Source organism: Solanum tuberosum, unplaced genomic scaffold (assembly GCF_000226075.1).
Source record: "Solanum tuberosum cultivar DM 1-3 516 R44 unplaced genomic scaffold, SolTub_3.0 scf00055, whole genome shotgun sequence".
Taxonomy (NCBI): Eukaryota; Viridiplantae; Streptophyta; class Magnoliopsida; order Solanales; family Solanaceae; genus Solanum; species Solanum tuberosum.
This window is the reverse complement of record NW_006238981.1, coordinates 513,126-534,687: the sequence shown is the minus strand read 5'-3', so window position 1 is coordinate 534,687 and position 21,562 is coordinate 513,126. Positions and strand designations below refer to the sequence as shown.

Genomic DNA, 21,562 nt, shown 5'->3' with positions numbered 1-21,562 from the left:
CCTTATTTACTCATCTTCCATCCATGAATCACGCGCGATGAGGTGAGAGTGAAAGTGAGAGCGAGAGAAAGAGTAAGAGTGACGTAATAAATAAAAAGATTTATATTATAGTTTTAGAAAAAAGATGAAGGTTAACGTGAATCCGAAAATGAACAGTGGACCCGTGTTAGTTTAATTAAAGACTTTACTCATCCTTTTGTTTGGGTTTCAATCAAAAATCAATATTCCCCTTCTTCCTTATTCTCCCTTCTTCTCCACTTCTCCCTTTTCTCTCTGTTCTTCTCCTTCGATCTCTTTCCCCTTCAAATCCAAAAAAAATTACTAACAAATTCACACACACTCACCATCGCCTCTCTATAATACACAAATACACTTATATTTACCTGTTGCAGATCGGAGCTTCTCGCAGATCCGATTCAATTCTTGTTTTTTCTTTTGGTAAGCTCTATCGGTGGTTCTTTCTTACAAAAATATGATTTTCGGCATTCTCTCGTGTTTATCATGATTTTAAGAGATTATAATGAAATTAAGAAAAGAAATTTGGATTCTAGGGTTAGGGGAATTAGGAATATGGATATTTACACTATGTGTTTCATCGAGTGCGTTGCGTTTAGGGAAAAAAGATTGAGTCTTGAGCTATGTGCATTGTGTAACTACTCTGTAATTGCACTGAATTTCGTGGAGGTAAAGGTTTGGTTTTAAGAATTATTTTTTTGTGTGTTCTAGGCGTCATTGTTGTGGGTAATGGGACAGTGTTTTTCGTTTAGATGTGTAAATTAATCTCTGGCTGCAATTGGAAAAATGGGTTGTTGGTAGGAATTTGATGAGGTTTCTAATTACACTGTAGTAACATTATTGCACAGTAAAGTATTAGGCTTTATGCAATGAGAGGATTGTATTCTTTGTTTAACGTGATAATAGTTGAAGGACTAGGCTTTACAGGTAAAATTATGTTTATGTGGAGATTTCTATTTGTAGCTTGGCCATTAGTTTTCACTAGCAAGGGTTTTCTTTCCTTGCTCTTTTGTTTGTTATGGGACCCAACTTCCTTATGTTTTCATCAAAGGGGGAAAAAAGGAAGAAAAGAAATAAAGTGCAAGATAGAGTTAAGTTTAATTGAATATGCGGTTAATCTAGTTTGGAGTTTCTTTGATTTTGACATATTCTGGTTTTTTGTTAGTATGCTGTTCTTCACATGTATGTTCAGAGTATCTCAAGTAAGACTTGTATTATATACCTCAAAACTTTCTAAATGTGATGTTAATGATTTTGTACAATTCACTTGCTTGGAGTTTCTTTGATTTTGACGCCATAATTGCAATGAGAAGGCAACATACTCCAAACAACACTGTATTAAGCTGGTTAGTAGTGAAGCCAATCATCTAGTTGAGAGAAGTTCAGCCACTTTTACTTGATACTTACTGGCTTTTAGGAATTAATATGTAATTTAAGGAATAAGCCTGTCATCACTTGTTTCCCCAAAGTTTTATGCAAGGCATAGTTAAGCTTAGGAAAGGTATGTATTATGTAGCCAGAGATGGGAGGCAGTAAGACATGCTTTCCCCATTCATGTGCATGTTGTGGTGATATTGTATCATCTCGTTCCACTGCCTGGAATAAACTCATGTTATATATAGATTTCTGAAAGGAATTATCTTGAAAAATTTATAAAGCAAAATTGAGTAGAGATAAAAAAAAGTGGCTAGATCGATCTCCTATATCCTCCTATGTTGTTTCTGACTTTCTGTTACATATTTTGCTGTAAGATGTTAATTTATTTGTGGAAACAGAGGGAAGTATGCATTGAAGCTTGGTTAGGGACCAAAACCATTATGTGGTTTCCATAACTGAATATATGTATATGTTAATCTATTTTTTACTAAAACATAATAGCCATTGAGTTATGCTAGAAAATAGGAAAATAATTTAAAGATGTGTCCACCGGGTTGATACAGTTGTTAATGCTTAAAGATTGTTACTATGGCTAGTTTTTCTCTTATCTAGTTAACTTTTTGAGAATGACTTTTTCTCTTATCTAGTTACCTAATGACCTAAAATAGTTGTTTTCCTGGGAATATGCAAATACCTTTAGGTAATCTGAAAAGAATTTATAGTCGATTAGGCAGAGTTTAATTATCTTAACCTCAAAATTTAAAGCAATTACTATTGAGGTTAATGATTTTTGGAGCCTGTGGGTTATCAGGTAAAACAGTCCTTTCAGCCATCTTTTGGCATTTTACAATGATTACATTTGGTTTATGTGTGACAAGTGTTTTTTAATTCCTTAAACTCCATGTGCAGCCAAACATCCTTGGGGGTGGGGGGTGGGGTAATAATCAGCCAATATTGTAGTATTGTACTTAAAAAGAAGGGAAAAGAAAAGATGATGAATAGCATATAGGAATATCTCTCTTTGATCTCGTGTACACACAAATCAGAATGCATCACTTGTCATACCTGGATTTAATTATGTTTCATTTTCGTTTGTTGTTGTAACCACCATTGTACAGTAGTGTAGTTTTAATAAAAGTTAAGTTTCTCTTTGGAGATCCCATAAAAGGAAATTGTTTAGTGAAACTGTCTAGCCTGTTTGGCCAAAGCTTCTGGGAACCAAAAATGCTTATTTTAGTGAGTTGAAGTGTTTGGCCAAGTTTTTAAGGAAAAAGTTAGTGCTTTTGACTAGTAGCAGAGGCTGAAAAAAGTAGCTTCTTTCTGGTAGCTTGGCCAAACGCAAATTGATGCTCTAATATTGACAAAAGTGCTTTTCAAATTGATTAGCTAAAAACAAATTGCTACTTACCAAGTACTTTCCGAAAAACACTTTTCAGTATAAGCAGATTCTGAAGGCTTGGACAAACATTCCATATGTGTTTTTTGTCACGACTTTCCCAAATCCAATTGATTTGGGCATCGGCTAACTCTAAATCATATGTACACTGTTTTCCATGAAGTAGAAATTGTGTCTGAAGTTTCTGGTGTAACGTTTCATCTTGAAAATATTTTGGTATCAGTTCTATTAATTTGTTGACTTTTGTTAATGGAAAGATGTGCTGTTGCAAATATTTTCCAGATTCTAGCTGAATTAGGTTGTGAAGCTGTTTGTATGAACGTAGATCAATATTTGGATAATGACTTCAAATATGTTGGCAGGGGAGAGAAGGTAAGAATAGATCCTTCTTTCACAAGCATTTTTTTACTTTCCATAAATGCTCCTTATGTTGCTTTATTTGAGTTTTGTTCTCCATTCTTAGTTAACTACATGCCTCCCTCTGTTATTTTGTTTTTAAAAAACCATTATAAGTCCAAAACTATACATTTTTTCATCTTTTTCTCTCTGGCCCTCTTTGTCTGTTATGCTGATTATGGACAAAATTAGACTATGAAAGTATTTCCTAATAGTCCTTTATATGATACTCTTTTTTTTTTAATTACGACTGTGGTCCTTTATATGATACTCTTTCATTTTGTGATGTTCCAAGATGATTGACAGTATCCCATTGTTATACAACTTTCAATTCATTAAGTGGTCGTTCGACCATGAAAACAAAAGAATATTCACTTTATTTGGAATTTTCAAAAGTTGGAGTTCTGTTTGACCATACTTTTTGCAAAGAATATTTAGAATTTGAATGTTTTTTTTTTCTTCTAAACATGGTGTATACCCCAAATTTGTAAAAACTAGTAAAATCACCCAACTTGACTAATTTATTTGAAAAACCCAAATTTTCTTTAAAAGAGTAATGTCTCATAATGGATAGTTACATAATGTCATAGATTAAATCCATTAACGAGCTACTACATAATATTAGAAATGTTAGTTCACTTTATTTGAAAATTTTGAAATTGGAGCTGTAGATGGAATTGTATTTGGTTATAGTTTTTGCAAATAATATTTTATTGTTTAAATGAACTGTTCCTAAAAACATGAAATATATTATTAAATGGGGTTATTTTTATAAATTAAAAAATTTAGGGGAAATTTGAAAAAAAAAATATAGTAAAAGTGAAACAAGGTTTTGGGTGTTTTCTAAATCCATTTTCATGCCCACTGATTTTCAAATAAAGTGAAAACAAAAATCTGGAAGAAAGAACAAAATTCTCATGGCCATAACTTTTCAGGATCAATAACTTTTCAATGATCACATTTAAGATTCTCTTACACAATCACTAATCTTATATGTAAGTGAAATCGGCATCTTAAAATTCGTCCTTGTCAAATACTAGCAAATAAATAGAATGATGGAGTAGGTCAATTTCTAAAGTGGTTTATATATTGGAAATATGTCGCTTCAATGGCCAAATATTGTGAAGAAGGTTTTTATGTTTGTTAACGTGTTTAATGGTGCAGACCGGTAGCATTGGTTTTTTTGATCAAGTATTGAATATATTAGGTCAGAAATGCAATGCAATGTAGACCAACCAATTTGAGGAGGATCTCATATTCTTCTTTTCGTGATCCAAATTTCCTTGTTAAGTTTTGCGTTCCAAAAGCCATAATTCTCTTTTACGAAGATTCCTTTGCACAAGCTGTTCTCTCCAAAAAATTTGGTATTGTTGTTTGCTTAAATTCCAAATATTCTACATGTTTTTAGGAAAACTATGATGCTTGTGGATTTCTCTAGTTAGGGGTAGAAATGAGCTCCAGTGCGACATTTTCAGTTTATTGAACAATTGTTGTAAAATTTCTCAAAAGGTGATGTTTCAGTTGTGTGGCATTAAAACTTAGGAATATATTGTAAAGCCCTTTTTTGGGATCAAAGTGGAAAGTTTCTAAAATTTTTGCTTTGATTTCTACGACAAATTAACCTTTTTGCATTTTGTTATAGTTTATGGTGTTATCAAATTGCTAAGTTATTATTAGATTGTGTTACATACAATGAAGTTGGTATGATGACATTGCTTTACTGGTGTGGTTGTGTCGTCTCCTTAAGTTGCCCTTTAATTCCATCATTATAGGTGGGTTTCTGCAAGAAGAGGTGGCATGACTGTCCTTGGAAAAGTGGCTGTCCCAAAACCATTGAACTTACCCAGTCAGCGGTATGAAATATTGGCTGATTTGAACTTTTGGCTTTTTGATCTAATTATAGGTGTTTCTAAAGTTGTATGTACTTAAATCTTTTGAAGGTTAGAGAACCATGGTTTGGACCCAAATGTTGAAATTGTTCCCAAGTGAGTACCTGTGTTCTTTTTTAATTCTTATTTTCTTTTCAAGCCCTTCTTATATTGGTGTCTGCCTGCCCCTGGCATTGGCACTTTTGTGCGATACTTATTTGGGTTTGCCTTACTTGGGGAGAGCTGTCTGGTATGTGTTGTTTCTTTGTTGATTTGATCTAGGCCCCTCTCTCCTCTTTTGACATAGGGGTACATTGAGCTGGGGTAGCCGTACATCTTCCTCTACCTCAAATCCATGGGGTTCCTCAACACACTCTCCAAATGCTGATGGTGGATCAAGCTCACCAAGTCATCTTAGATCACGCCCTTCATCTGGGAGTGGCACTCGACCTTCAACTGCTGGTAGTGATAGAACACAAGAACCTACAACTAGTGCATGGGGTACCAGTTCTAGGCCTTCGTCAGCTTCTGGGCCATTATCATCAAACAAAGTACCATCGACATTGGCACGGCCGCACAGTGCAGAGACAAGGCCCGGCAGCTCGCAGCTTTCACGCTTTGCTGAGCCTGTTTCTGAACATCCATTAGCATGGGGAGCAACAACCACCGCAGAGCGTTTGGTACGTAGTTTGTTGCTATTTGATGTTCTGTTCCCTTTGTGATGAATATCTCTTAGGTGTTCTTTTGCCAAATGTCTTTTTTTTGGGGGGGTGGGGTAAATAATATATTGTACGAAATGCACTAAGCTATTGCAACAAAATTACAAGTTGTGCAAATCAGCTATTGTTTCTAAATTCTGGATTGAGAGCTAGTTTGCACCAAAAAGCAATCAACAGAAGACAGAAGTTTTAAGGCTCTGTATGTTTCTTCTATTGCCCTGAAAAATTCTGGTATTTCCTTCTAACCAGACTGACCACCAGATAACTTGAGGAATAGTGTTCCAGGTCTTTTGAGCTTTCCTGCACAGACCCTCCCTGGTCCAACACTTCAACATTTCTGTAGTGGAGTTTGGCATGGTCCAAGACGTACCAAATATTGACAAGAAGAAATTCCATAACTGACTTGTAACCTTGCAATGCGAAAAAATGTGGGTGACTTCTTCAGATTGTTCTTCACATAATGGACATCTGCTGCACAATTGAAAACCCTTCTTTTGGAGATGGTTTTGTGTGAGGCATGCCTCCTTAGCCGTTATCTAGGAGAAGCAAGAGACCTTAAAGTACAGGCGTATCCTGAATTTTGAGGGGATGGGTGCACTATTACGAAAAGGTGGATCTACGATATAAATTTTACCGGTTTGACCTAGGTTCTTATCACTGACCAGTTAAACCTTTTAAACTTATAGGTCCAAAATTAATTCGTATATATATATTCCGTGTCGAAGGCATTGAGATCGGTTGAACCCATTGACAGTATGCTATATCATCAAATACAAATAGTTTTAAATACACATTTGGTTTAATTATACAAAAAGTTCATAGTGCTAAAAAGTTGAGGAATTTCCAATGTGACAGTCTTGAAAATTTTGAAAGATCAAAGCAAAATATAAAAGTATCAATTCAAACGCCAAAAGTGCTACCAATAATCACTTATAGAGGTGTTACACAATTTTAGTAAGAACAAAAACAAGATATATATAAGTTTTAAATTTCTAACCTCACTTAGAGCGATGCACCCAATCATATCATTATATAATACTTTGAGCATGGGCTCACAAATTTTTATTCAAGTATTTTAAAAAAAATATAACACTACTATATATGATCTTGGGAGGGGAGCATGGGTTCATGTGAACCTGGGGAACCCCCCCTAGATACGCCCTTGCTTTAAAGGTGCCATGTTGTACCATTTTTTTCCCAAGGCTCAGTAGTTGCTAAAATTCAGAATACTGCAACAACTTTTTACTGACAAATACCCTTGGAATGACCCTTCCAACTGATAGTGTCTATTTTTTGTTATCCAAAACAATGTTGCTTAGCATTTGAAGCGAAACACATGACCTCTCCATTTCCCAGTCATTTGTGTTCCTTCTAAAACTCTAACTCCACCTTGCGATGTACAAAAAATCTGCGAGTGTCCAACTGCGGCTGTGTTGATAGTTTATAAAAAGCCAAGAAATGGTCTTTAAGTGGCGAATGACCCAACCGAGTAAGCCCCACATATTTTGCCAAATATCTTTTGTTCCTATTGTGCTTCCTCTGTATTTTGTTTTTTTTGTTTTTAAGGGACACAGAGTGAGAGTAAGAGGAGTGAGTTTTCCTTTTCTCACACTTGATTTTAAAATTTTATTTCTGCAATCTAATAGTTAAAGGAGTTGATCAGTTGAGGTAAACAAATGGGAAGGTGTATAAGAAAATCACCGTGCTTGTGTTAAGAAGATTGTTCTGTAATTATATACAGAATTATTGATATTCTCTTCATATTTTTCTTCTATTTTATTCCTCTCTATTCTGTAATTCTGCTCGTTCTCTCTTTTCTTCCCCAGATAAAAATTGTGTCACTGTGCTGATTGGTGAGCTTAATTGTACATACAGGGAGTACTGTCATCTAAGAATGAAGGCTTTTCTCTGGCTTCTGGGGATTTTCCAACTCTTGGGTCGGATAAAGATTCTTCTGGGAAGACTACCGAGTCACAAGGTGACTGCTGGTGCCTTAAGATATATGGCATAATGTCTTTTACTTGTCTACTGCATTCCTTTTTGTTATCTTAGGGTGTGTAAGTACTATCCGCTCAACCCATATATCATTGTTATACTATGCTTTGTGGAATGATATGTTTTCTTTAAAATGAATTTGTACTTAGACAATAGATTTTTTCATTTCATCTTTGCTGGTTTCTTTGGCAGTTTGTGTACTTGGAGTTTAGAACTTATGATTTTGCTGGCAATTATTAAGAACAGGCCATGTTTGTTTAAATCTTCAAAACATCCCTTTCTAGGGATGCCATAAACTGTAGTTAAAACATTATAATTCTTTCCTTTGTTCAATCCCCTCACCCCTTCAACAACACCTACGTCTCAATACCAAGAATCCCATCTCCCCCTAAACCCTAGGAAAAGGAAGAAAAAAGGAAAAAAAGAAAAAATATTTTAGCAGTGTTTATCCTGTTACTGGAATGAAACCTTGCCAGATTATTTTGTTGGGATTGCTCTCTTAACTGATTGCTTGTTCATTTTCTTTTGATAGATCATGGTTCTTGTAGCCGTCCTAGCTCAGCTTCTGGCAAAGTAGCGCAGCCCCTAGAGAAGACAATTGCTTCTCACTCAGGTTTGTGTATTTTGTTGAAACTTATAAGTGATCATTACTTGGTACTCTCGTCAGTTGCTACAGAAAATTCGTGGAATATGCTTTCTGATGCTGGTAGGGTAATTCTATGAGTGCAGATGTGAAGGGTGGATCATTTGATGCATGGAAAAGAGATGGTCGAAGTGCTGAGGATCCTCCTCAGCATGGTATGGAGAAATGGCAAGGGGATCCCCATCAGTATCACAGTCCTAATGTTCCACCACAGCATTTTGATGCATGGCGTGGTCCTCCTATGAATAGTCCAGCTGCTCTTTGGTATAGAGGGCCACCTGGAGGGCCACCTTATGGAGCTCCAGTTCCTCCCGGTGGTTTCCCAATTGAACCATTCCCCTACTTTCCACCCCAGATGCCGCCTCCTGCTATTGCAAATTCACAGCCAGGTCCTCCTCCAGGGCCTGGATCCAGAGGGCATCATCCCAGAGGTGGAGACATGTATAGACCTCAGATTGCTGATGCTTATATTCGTCCAAATATGCCATTTAGACCTGGTTTTTACTCTGGTCCAGTGGCCTATGAGGGCTATTTTGGACCGCCAATGGGTTATTGCAATTCCAATGAACGGGAAATTCCTCTTATGGGCATGCCTCCTGGTCCTCCAGTCTATAATAGATATTCAGGCCCAACGACTCCTGATCCGAGCAATTCTCATGCCAGGATTGGTAGCCACGGTTCTAATACCAAAGCAATGCAAGAGGCACTGGAGTCTTCTCGTCCTGATGATGCTAAAGGACCATTTAAAGTTCTTTTAAAGCATGATGCAAGAGATGAAAGAGAGACTTGGGAACATGCTGCACCCACCAATGGCCCATATCATGATAGAAGCTCTCAGAGATCATTGCAGAAACATGAGCGGGGAGGTGAGCATGGCAGTGAGAAGGAATTGCATTCGAGGAGAACAACAGGGAGTGGGAACTGTTATCTGCGTAGCTATGGTGATCGAGGAGGTGATTCTTCAGATACCACAAATGCGAATTCACTTGAAAGTGTAAATACAATGAAGGTAGCTGATGGCAGCTGGGCAAAGAAATCAGGGTATGTAGAATCCTCTGGTGGAGTGCCTCCATCTTCCTTGGCTCCTGAAAAGGTTTCAGCTCCTGCAGTGACTGCCAAAGATTCATCCTTGATGCAGAAGATTGAAGGTCTAAATGCAAAAGCACGAGCATCTGATGGACGTTTTGAAGCGCCTTATGTTTCATCAGAAGAGGATATGAATAAGTCACAACTGAATTCTAAGGTTACCAATTCAGTAAATGAAGCTAGAGGTGGTCTTATGTCATCGGAAAGAACTCATACTTCTGTAACCACAGGGAACAAGGGTGGTCATTCAATAGCTGCCATGTCGAGGTGGCTGTTTATATTGTGTGTGGTACTTCATGGATCTGCTATTTCCTTTACTAAAAACATCTCTCTTGCAGGAGGCCATATCACGGTGCGCAAGCCAGAAATGATCATCTTGGTAAACCCAAAGTTGATAGTCATGATGATGGTTGGAGAAAGAAGCCTGTTGCAGCCGGCTCATCTGCTGTGGCTTCTGGAACATACTTAGAACCTGCTTCTAATGTTCATGCGTGTGAGTCAGGTCCACAAGTTGAGGCAGTTGAGCATGCTTTAACTGATATAAGCGCGAGTGTTGAAAAAGAATCCTTGTCAGAATTTCATGATTCAGCAGATACCCAGGCTCAGGTAGTTTGCTTACTTTTACTCTTTAACTTTTGTTGTTTACTCCCTTTTATCTTATGTATATATATGCTACTTGTTTTCAATTAGCGCACAAAGATGAAAGAGTTGGCCAGGCAGCGTGCCTTACAGCTGCAGAAAGAAGAGGAGGAGCGAATTAAACAACAGAAAGCCAAAGCTCTTGCTAAATTAGAGGAATTGAATCGCCGTATGCAGGCAGGTGATGCTTTGTGTCAGAAGGCTGAAAAGGATTCGCCCGCTGATGTTATCAAGCAAGATCTACAAGGCTCCTCCGCTCCTGAAACAGTGGTGTCCACTGTCAAACCTCAAGCACGCAATGCAACTTTAGTAGCACACAGTGACGTAATTGATGCTAATGGGCGCATGCTCAACAAAGACAGTGAGTATTTTAATCCACCTGTTGTGTTAGAATTCGGCACTTCTATTATGGTCCAGTCAGAAATAGCCATCCCACAACCCCAGGCTTTTCTATCCAAGAAAGATGCTAATAGGGTTTCTGCCTCTCATGGAAAAGAGACTTGTCAGTCGAGTGATGGGGGTCTCATCAGGCATAAGCGTACTAGCTTCAAGCAAAGGCCAAATATGACACCTAAGAATATCAATGAAAAATCAGTCCCTGTTTGCGTTACTGAGGTATCTAAAGACCCTACTGATATTATTAATAATGTTCAATCTACTGAGGCTCATGAAGTTGGCTTAAATGCTGAATTAAACATGGTCAATAATGCCAAGGTTGTGGTCGAGTCTTCCGTGCAGCCGAGAAGGAAAGGTAATAGGACCAACAAGAACAAGCAGAAGCTTGATGCTGTGCTGCCTCGCCCTGCCTCTCCATCACCGGTGCCAAATGATAGTAATCCTGTTAAAGTTCGTACTCAACAGGAGAAGTTGAATTCTGCTCAGTTGGTTCTAGATGTGAGCTCAAATCAGGCAGCAAGTAGTGACAATGTTGTGCAACCTTCTGACCAGAGTCCCCCTTTGCCTACAGAAGAAGGTCATGGTCGAGTAGTTAATCAATGGAAACCTCAGCACCCTCGGAGGACACAGAGAAATCAGCACTCTAATATTCATACTGATAAGTTTCAGGGAGGTGATACGGTTGTGTGGGCACCTGTGCGATCTCAAAGCAAAACTGAAGATGTTGCTGAAGCAAGTCAGAAAACTGGATCTAATTCCATTGGTCCTCTGAAGAGTGATAACGTGGTGCAGAGTAATTCAAAAAGCAAGAGAGCTGAAATGGAGAGATACGTTCCCAAACCGGTGGCCAAAGAACTTGCCCAGCATGGTAGTAGTCAACAGCCACTTTTGTTGTCAGGCAATTCTCCCGGTCCAGATGGGACAACTGGCAGGGCAGAATCTAGGCCTGAAAACGCTGGATGTTCTGTACCAACTGGATCTGCAACCGAGTGTTTTTCCATAGAGTCCAGGGATGGTGATGGAAAACACAATAATAATAAGCAAGGAAAAGCACATGGAGTGTGGAGGCAAAGGGGTTCAACTGAATTGGCATTGGACACCAGCAAGAACGATTGCAAGTCTTTGGATCAGACTCAATCTTTGAAGCCTGATGGAGATTCTCTGAGATATGAGTCCAAGTGTTCCAGTGAGTTTGATGTATCAGATGGTTGGAACATGCCAGATGATTTTGAAGGTCAGCATACCACCATTCCTGTTGTACCAGATGAGGGAACTAGGGGTAAAGGAAAACGGTACCCTTCCAAGGGTCACAGAAGCACAGGAAATTTTGGGTATGAATACAAAAACAACAGTGTGGGGCCTCAGCAAAATCACACTCTGTCAGGTGCAACTGAAATAAACCAGATGGACAGAAGAGTTGCAGCAAAGGAAAGCCGTGGCGTGGGCAATCGCACTCCACCACATTGGCAGCCAAAGTCCCACATGCTTGCAGTTAATAATCAACATGAAGGTGTGTCTACTGGAGCCCAACATATTATTATGGAAGGCGATCGGGGAAATAAGAGAGATTATCATCATGATAAAGTTAGTAACCCCCTACGCAGTGAGAAGGAGAGCCGTAATATAGGTGCAGGTCAAGCAGATTCATTTTCATCTGAAGATAAAATTGTTTCAGAGGTGCCAAACGTTCGAAATCCGGATCCAAGAAGAGAGAGAAAGCCTGCTTCATTTAGGGGACGCCCTTACTCCCCTAACCAAGGTCCTGTTGTCAAAGCTGAATCAGCTCCTGCTGAAAGTGCCGAAGCTGTGCAAGAGCAGAGCAACTCAGGTTTAAGGAGGAATATAAACCAAAACAATCGTTCTATCCGGACCCAGGAATCTCATGGAGATTCGTTCTCGGTTAAAGATAATCGGCAGCACAACACCTCCAGCGGTCGAGAAAGGCAGAGGAACAACATGCATTATGAGTACCAGCCTGTTGGGCAATACAATAATAGCAAACCAAGTAATTTTGAAGAGGCAGCTGATGGTTCTCACAATGTTGACCAAAAAAGATACAGAGAGAGGGGTCAGGTTCAGTCGAGGCGCGGAGGTGGAAATTTCCATGGTAGGCAAGGTGGATATGACAGAGTAAATGCCAATTATGATTGATGGGGAGGGTCAAAATGCGGTTTTAGGTCTTTTAGCTTGTGATGAACCGCAACCTTACCAGATAGTCTCGTCTTTGTTTGACGAGATATCTGGTGGTGCAGTTTTAGGTGATAGCTTTTGTCATGGTAGAAGAGAGAAGTTGTGGCCCAATGTGACACGGGTGAGCTGGACTAGGGCCTGGTTTGGCCACATGGTTTTAGTAAAAGTAATGTGTTTGGTGCAACTCTTAAGTGCGATGGATGTTATGAGAGGTGTAATTAATTTGAAGAACATTTAAATTGTTGCCCATTTTCTCTGCAGAGGAATGAATGTCTATGCATATGGAGCATTGTAAGTTACTATTATATTTTTGTATTATCAGAATCTAGAGGTGAAGCTTTTTCTCCATCCCCTTTGCTATTTTATTTAGGTGGCGCAAATACCTTTGAATCCAATACACAACAACTCTTGAAACTTGTACAGACAGTTGTACTTGCATGTTGAAACACATGGTAAAGAAGAAAGCTCCCATAACGAAACAGAAAATCCTCTCGTTATACATTGTAAATTATTTTAAACTCTTGACTATTTGAGGTAAAATACACGACATATAGTTTGCTCTGTTAGGTAGTTTTCTCTAATACTCTATTATCATTAGCAACATGTGCAAAACGTTTGTTTGGTGAAATTACCCATCCATCGCTTAATCATTGTCCTTGTTTGGATGATTGTTACACGTTGCATCGTATTGTTAGTTTAAGCGATGCTTGTTTTGATTGTTGCTTGTATTATATCATTTAAATCCATAGTAAGGTAAGACCCTTCGGGGTGGCCCAGTGGTTTGCGCTTGGGACTTCCATGTTGGAGGTCTCAAGTTCGAAACCCCTTGCCAACGAAAGCAAGGGGTTTGCCTTCTGGGTCGAGCTCATCGCACCGGGCTTGCCTAGTGCGGGTTACCTCTCCTATGTGGTTTGCGAGCTATTGCATAAGAGTGGGGTTTTACCCTGTGCACACCCAAAAGGTAGCGGCTGCGGGTTTCCCTTGTCATAAAAAAAAAATCCATAGTAAGGCAACGACGAAAAAACCGACTGATTTGGTGTGAGCGCGTTGTTACCTGCATTTATTTATTATTTAATAATATTTCAATCTTTTACCCTAACCGTAGCTCTACTACGTATCCTACTTTTTTAGTAGGTTTATCATTCAAATTATGAGTGTGTGATATTATACAATGACGGAGAGCGATACAATGTATCCAAGCAATGTATTCATTAAAACAATACAATACGATATAATACACCAAAATATAATACAATACGATACATTATGAAACGATACGTAACAACCATCCAAAGTGTAACACTACTACTATTTACTAGAATACGATAATATATAAAAATGTTATTTATAAATATGCATTCTAAGGTTGAAATAATTGTTAATGAAGTGAAAATTATGAGAGATTAGAGTCGAGGGGTAACAAGTGTCTACTGAATTTTTTCTCTTTTTTTTTTTTTCATCTTTTGATTGGAACAAAATGAATGAAAAAATTGTACTGAAGTGAGTCTGAATATTTGCCAATATTTTTTTTCTGGTTATAAAAATGACAAAACATTTAATTTTAAATAATAGAACCGACTATATACTTTTTAAAATAAAAATAATACCTGTAAAATTATTTATTGAAAAATCGAAATAGTCCCTGAAAGAACCCTAATTTCACCATTCTGACCCTTTCTCTTCTACTATTTCCCCTATCCGAAATCTCACCTTCTATCTCTCCCTTTCTGAAAGCATTGTTATCTGAAGAAACAGATAAAGCTTTTCTTTTCTCCTCGGAAAAGCAATTCGTCACCGCCAAAGTAGCCGGAGAAACCCTTGTATAGGTTACACGTATTTGTCTTGCGCTGTAAGCAGTCATCTTCTTCAATACTACCGCAAATTTGTGTTTATATATTCTTATTGAGCTGTGAATTTTAGTTTTGAAATGGAATTGTGGTGCCGAAAGAGGTTGAAGTTGGAATTGCGTTGAGCTAGATGGATATATATGAAACCACTTTAGTATTCCCCTTTTAGGGAATGAATTATAACCTCTTTAATCTGTTTCTTGGGAAAGGGGAAAGTATGCTTTTTATTTATGTTTGCAAGGATTTAATCTATACTTTAATGTATGGATAATCTTCGTATTCCTATTATTGCTTGTCTTTTTATTTCGTTGTTTCTTAAAAAATGTATCTTTGTGGGTTGGTGCTGTGTGGCGTCCATTTTCTTTTATTGTCTTGCTCTCTATGATACTTCATGAAATTTGGGTTGAATTTGTGAGTTTTCTGGTTTTCTGTTCTACCAGCAATCGAGATATATATCTTTGTGTTGTGATGTGTCCCTATACTATGTTGTTATTGTAGCTCTAGGGGAAGTAATGATCTTGCTTGCTAGATGATTGCACGTGCAAGGTGGAGATAATGGCATTGGCAACCCATCAATTGCAGGTAAATGGACAATGATTCAATTCCATTGCCAAATAAATATAGTTTCCATGGCATGCTTTGTAAGCTTGAAGTAGGAAATCTCTATTTGATTTATTGGACTTGAAGTCCATATCATTTTTATATGGTGCAGTTTTCTCTATATTAATGAAAAAAGTTTCTACGCATTGCCTACTACGCATTCTCTGAAGCTAGATTTTTGTGATCTTGTTCAGTGGAACTCTCTTACACCTGTTAATAGTGTTGACTTGTTTTTGGACTATGTTAGCTCCTTAGTTTTAGCATAGGCATACGTGTACTGTTGCTGAAAATGTATTTTTTTGTCTCTTGTGCTGGAGCTAATATATTTTGTATCTTTTGTAATTTGGCATCTTCTTAATGCCCCTGCAATGAAAATATCTAACTTTATAAAACAAATGTTCCTATGAATTGCCCCTACCCTCTAGGAATTGCTCCCTAATTAGATGATGAAATTTATGAATAGTTTCTTTGTTTTTAATGGCATGACAATCCTGTAGAGCAGCTGGCTTTGTTTGTTCGGAATGCAAGCATTGTAATTTAATTGTCACACAGGAGATTAATCGATGTTTCTTCCAGTAGATAAAGATTTCTGTCGTTTGATGTTAGTGCTCTGCCTTGGTGATTAGCTGTTGTACTCTCCTTAAATCATGTTCATTTTAAATTTTAACATTCATCTAAGTAATGAGATTCAGAGTCTGTTGATAAGTTCATAAACATGGTTTCATTTTTTGTCTGACTTACTTACTCAAGTACTTCATCTACATCAAGTTTCCTGTCCGTGTTGACGATGTCAGATGTACTTTATGTGAGAAAAGTTGGGTCATACAATCATTTTGCTGCCATTTTCCGAGCTCAATATTTCATCATATAATGATTGTGATTATTTTTAATAGTGGCTAATAGGAAAAATATTATCTTACTGTCTTTTTCTATTTGCTGAAGAAGTGTCTCCATTGAAGCCTGCAATTTCCTCAATTTTATTAAGTAGACATGTTTTTACTTGTAGGGTTCTTATAGAACATGTCCTTTGAGTCCATCTTCTTGGACTACTGGGAACAAATTGAGACATTCTGTAACAAAAATTCCCATTGGCCAGAAAGATAATTTCATCTCACTGAAGTGCAAATCCTGTTTGAGGTATAATCTTGTATCCTCCATTGACCTTTTGTTCTTGGTGCGAAATTTATGTTTGCATTTATGGTCTTAACTTTTGCAGTCCTGTTCAGCTTTTAATAATGACATCACAAAAAAAGAAGCTACTAAATTCAAGGAGTTGGTGATGATGGACTAGTTTTCTCTTTTGATTGAGCAGTTATATGAAGATTCTTTTTTGATCAAGTATAAGGTTTTATTGATAAAGGCAAAAGGCCAACTTGGCCGTATACAAGGGGTATACCAAAAAAGGAGGAGCCTACAATATAAAGATTTTATTTAGAAGTAATAAAACAAATATTTAGCTCTTTTTCTATTATTTTTCTAAAGAAATGAACATAGTAAAACTTTTGGTCTGTCCAGTCAGATGTAAATATATAACAAAACCCACAACAACATACAGTGTAGTCTCGTAAAGTGGGGCCTGGGGAGGGTAGAGTGTACACAAACCTTGCCCCTACCTCAAAGGTAGAATGACTGTTTCCGATCGACCCTCGGCTTAAGGGAATAAGAAACTAGATAACAGTGTAAATATATAATAAACCCTTGGTCAATTAATTACTCCATGAAGAAATTCTTGCTTCTTGCTTCCTTTCTTTTTGGCTGAAGGCTGTAATGGATAGGGTTGCACAAAGCATGTAGAAAAATGAGAGATAGAAAAGACTTTGTAGATGTTCTCTTCTTAAATTATAAAAGATTGTATGCTGATATGAGTTCAAATTGGAGAGCTCAAACCCAAATCTGATGAAATCCTGGGTGAAGAAAATATAAATCTCACTGTTGAAACTAGCATTCTTTCCCATGGGATAGGAAATGGTGGTGAACTGGAAGAGCTTTAGTTTTCATTATCACTTATTAGTAATCTTGTGGAGTTGCTATTTATTTATTTTAATGACTGAGAAATCCCTGAGGGACAGTGGCTCACGGTTTGAAACTTAATGGATAATGGACTGAGAACTCATCCCTCTACCCTTCTCCACCTAAATATTACGCATTTTTATGTAGAAGAGTTTGAATGCATCTAACCCATACATCTTATCAGACCTAAGTCCTAGGGGCTTGTGCAGTTGCTATATATTTTTTTATTCTCTTGGTGTTAATTAAGACATGTTATAAGGCACTGAGAATGGATTGAAGGATCAGAGTACAAATCCTCCCCCAACCTAATTGCGTTGATTTTGAAAAAAAGATCCGACCTGATCTATCCAAGCAGCAGTCACCTATGCAGCAATCCATGGAGATGATCTATTGTTCTTTGATTATTGTCATGCAATCATCTTGTATATGAGAAGGATAGCACTATAGATTTAGAATATAATTGATCAATATGCCTATGCTGATGCCGTTTCCACCTTTCTTACTGTACATATCTCTTGGTTGTAGTGTGATAAAGTTTAGAAAGGGAGAGGGGGCTGATGGCATTTGTTTTTGTGGGAAAGAATATGGTAGTACTTTTGATCATTCTTCAGTCTCGATGTGGGTGACCCCTTCTCAACTGTACTCCATAATTGGTTCCTCAAATTCTTCCCTATGGCTATGGAACTGCAGACTTTCTTCATTGAACTTTTAATCAGTTTTTTCCTTTTCATTTACCTATAAATATGTGTGTGTTCTCAGCTTTTCAGATAAATTTCCTTATTTTCACTTTCACATATTTCCATTAATATTAAAAAAATTTACCACCCAACTCTGAAAGAGCAACCTCCACTTCTACGTGTTCAATTGCCCAGAAAGATGCTTCCCTAGTGTACATATTGCACGTGTGCAGTATGAAATCTGGATTACTGATTTTCATTTGTGTATTTGGTCGTCCAAGATATTTCCCTCTTTGGACTGTTTTATGAGTTCATATTAGTTATTCTAGATTGTATTAAGTCTGTTCCACGCATGGTGCTGCATATGTGATTGATCAGATAATTTGATTCCAGAATAGGGGCTCCTTTCATCCTTAAACCAAAAGGAAAATCCTTGAAGATCTCCGCTTTCAAGAGCAACAGCCAAAATGAGTCTGGAGGCAGAGTCAGTGGGTCAAAATCGCTGAAGAGCTCAGTAAAACTTTCTTATGTGCCACATGAGAGTGAAGAAACCTCTGTGGAATCTCCAAGGGCACAGAATGTTCCCATTTCTTACTCTGCGGAAGCAGATGAGACTACAAATTATTTTGCCAAAAATATATTTAAGAGCTGGTTAACATTGTTGCGTACACCTTCACCAAACCAAGTTACAAATCAAACTGTGGAAGAGCCATATACCATGGAAACTTCAGAAACACAAAAGATGGTACAAGAGAAAGAAAGAGTTCATGTCTTAAAGGCTGTCTGGTGCTACTTTCTGAGTCTGGATGCAACAATAAAGATACCTGTATTGACATTGTAAGTATCGTTAGTCTCAATTTCTTGTTACTGTGTGTCCTTTTACTACCTGTTTTGTCCGTCCTCTCTCTCTATGTTTATATGTTTTTTCTGTCAGATCTTTATTATCTTGAGTTTGGGGGAGTGTCTCCCTGTTATGTGGTGTTTCATTCTACTTGATATGTTCCTTCACCCATTGATTTTTGGGTTTTGAGATGTTACATGGACATTCGACATGTCTTCTGCAATCTGTCTTTTAATAGTGGATGGGGTTACAATAGGAAGGGGCATGTTGATGGTGGAAGTGAAGTTCCCTTTTGCACCAATTTGTGTACAGGTTTTCTTAACGAGTTCAAATATTTCCTTACTATGTGCAAACAATCTGCTATTTTGGTTTAAAATGGATATCCTGAGCACTTTGTTTTTAAAAGTAAAAGAATGTCTCTTCCATTCAAAGAATGGAGCTCTGAGCATTCTGGACTTTATGTCTGTGAACAGAAAATTGTGGCTTTGCTATTATGTCTGTTGTTATTTATCCAAAAGTTGCAAAATGTTTTTATAGTAAGGCATTAAATTTAAGGAATAGAATGGCTCTGTTGTTTTATAGCTTTCATTGTGATCCTGCATATTAGATGTTTACACTGCCTATTCTCTCACTTTGCAGTGTTCCCCTGTATCTTGCTGTTACTTTAGTATATGGAGCAGAAGTATCTAAAGAATTGACCCCTCTCTGGATTCTTGGACCATTGATTGTTGCTTTGTATGTTAAGATGCTACGGGGAATTTGTGCACTCTATGTATTCAGCTTCAAGCAGACGGTTAATGTGGTCAAGAACTTGCCTACGTATTCCCTATTAGCTTATGACTATATTGTTCGTGGGAAGCTTAAAGAAGATATTAGAATGCGTTTATTGCAACCATTCATAGATATAAAGAATTTGGACTACAAAGAGGCAGCAAAAAGAAAGGCAAAGGATATAAAAGTCTACTTGGTGGAGAAGTACCTGGACTTTGTTGAATCGATATGGCCATATTACTGCAGAACTATCAGGTTTCTGAAGAGGGCAAATCTAATCTAGGTCTAAGACTATTGTAATTTTGCAAATATTCTGTCAACGGAAAAGCACATTCAAATGCGGAATATTTTTTTGTTTAGTCTTCTCCTTTACTTCTTTTTGTATAATTTTTTGTAAGCAGTGCCTTAGGAATTGTCTGTTGAGAATCCCCAGTTTGGGCTGGGGTTCTCCTTTGAGAGCAGAAAGACATGTTTATGTAAAACTTAGTTGACATGTGAAGTCAGTTGCATGCGTTTTTGTTGTGGACGTGTTTTGGTCTTTTAACTCGTCAAGTCCGAGTCTGCAGCTACTTCCTCAGTTCTCCCAGAGTGACAGATTCAGCTGCGACATTGAAGTGGTTAGTTGATTGCATAATCTCTTATATGTTTTTTTTTCTTTTCATTAAACATCCAACACCAAATCACATTCATACTCCCCACCCAATTTCTAGAAAAATGAAGACTCTTAGTGGTATGAAACAATTAGCTAGCCCCAATATCAAATTATTCTATATCTTCTGAGGATTCATTATAGTAAGAATATTGTAAACTCTTGTTGTCGATGATCATATTCATTCCTCTCTTCCTTTTCATGACACAACTATCAGGAGTTACTGGGGATTTTACTTACTTTTTGAGTGTTTGGGCTGATTTTTTGGTGAAGTCTGTATGAATGGCCCTTGTAGGGATTTTTAGTGGCTCTGAAACTACTTACCTGGATTTGTGTTACTATGGTGGGTTGGTTTTCCTTGTGACTGATATCAAAGGAGATTCTCAAGGTAGTGAAAATTCGAATTTGAAAACATGTGATCAATTAAGCATAATTGCTCAACATTGTTGAAATATCATAGAATACAAATTGGCGTAGGTTTGTTCAGTATGTGTAATGTGATGAACACTACTGAGTTGTCCTAGCTGCTAATTGTTTTGTACTATTAAAAGTTCGACCTTGTTTAGGAAGGTGTAATATGTTGCTTGTAATCTCAATTGTTTTATGTATAATGTTTGAGAAAAAAAGGGTCAATATAGAGTTTTTTGTGTATATTCTTATCCTTTCTAGATAGGCAAAATCTTAAATGAGTTTGTTCGAGTCATATAAAAGTAACATGAAACACGAAAGCCATTGTGAGAAACATCGTATGTGGTCAAAAATTGGACATGCTTTGAGCACCACCATGAATGAAATTATCAATTCTATCATGACAACTTATAATGTCTAAAATGTCAAATGTTGTAACTTTCACTTTTGTCCTATTTTTCTGTATTATGCAGCCGCATTTTGGCTTGAAGTGGCACACTTTGTTTTGTTAATATTCCAGATGAAATGTTGGCAGCTGAATTCTCTTTCTTGACGGTACCAAGTACTTTCTATGCTAGTTGGTCAACTTCTAGTTCTATTTTTTTCTTCACGACAATCATGATTAATGAACTAAAAAGTAACTTTATATAAATTACTGGTCGGAATCTAAATTTGCAATTGAAGGGAAAAACGCTTCTTAAGAGATTTTTTCATTTACAAAACTCGAACTCGAGATTTCTGATTAAGGGTGAATCAATCTCATTTATTCCACTACTCCCTTTTGTAATGTATGTTACGCTACACGTAGTGTTTAGTACATATTCCAAAATCAACTTACAATGTCAAAAATATTTTTTACTGAAAGTTAGAATTTGGAACTCATGAGAGTGTTTTTTGCTCAATTCACGCAGTAAGATGCAACTTAGCAATGACCAAATTGGTAGCTAATTAGCATAGTGAAACATTACCTAATACTTTCCTATGGTCTCAAATTATCTATGGTGTTTACCTTTCACACGCCTCTTAAGAAAATAGTATT

General features: G+C 37.3%; 2 protein-coding genes across 3 annotated transcripts; both read left to right on the top strand.

Annotated features, from left to right (window-relative positions):
- The first annotated feature begins 205 nt into the window (after positions 1 to 205).
- LOC102597390 (protein MODIFIER OF SNC1 1) lies at positions 206 to 13,068 on the top strand. Of its 2 annotated transcripts, none has more exons than XM_006344367.2 (10): positions 206 to 438; positions 3,071 to 3,160; positions 4,957 to 5,037; positions 5,125 to 5,169; positions 5,360 to 5,732; positions 7,647 to 7,749; positions 8,299 to 8,379; positions 8,496 to 9,762; positions 9,834 to 10,101; positions 10,186 to 13,068. In XM_006344367.2, the coding sequence occupies exons 2-10, from the start codon at positions 3,129 to 3,131 to the stop codon at positions 12,679 to 12,681; spliced, it is 4,746 nt and encodes a 1,581-aa protein (XP_006344429.1). In that variant the 5' UTR covers positions 206 to 438; positions 3,071 to 3,128; the 3' UTR covers positions 12,682 to 13,068. The 2 variants fall into 2 exon arrangements, with proteins under 2 accessions (XP_006344429.1, XP_015162868.1); XM_015307382.1 differs by having other exon boundaries at positions 3,046 to 3,160.
- A 1,266-nt stretch (positions 13,069 to 14,334) lies between these two features.
- Positions 14,335 to 19,993, top strand: LOC102597060 (uncharacterized). Its single transcript, XM_006344366.2, has 5 exons — positions 14,335 to 14,569; positions 15,066 to 15,149; positions 16,174 to 16,304; positions 18,248 to 18,691; positions 19,335 to 19,993. The coding sequence occupies exons 2-5, from the start codon at positions 15,123 to 15,125 to the stop codon at positions 19,747 to 19,749; spliced, it is 1,017 nt and encodes a 338-aa protein (XP_006344428.1). The 5' UTR covers positions 14,335 to 14,569; positions 15,066 to 15,122; the 3' UTR covers positions 19,750 to 19,993.
- The last annotated feature ends 1,569 nt before the right edge of the window (positions 19,994 to 21,562 follow it).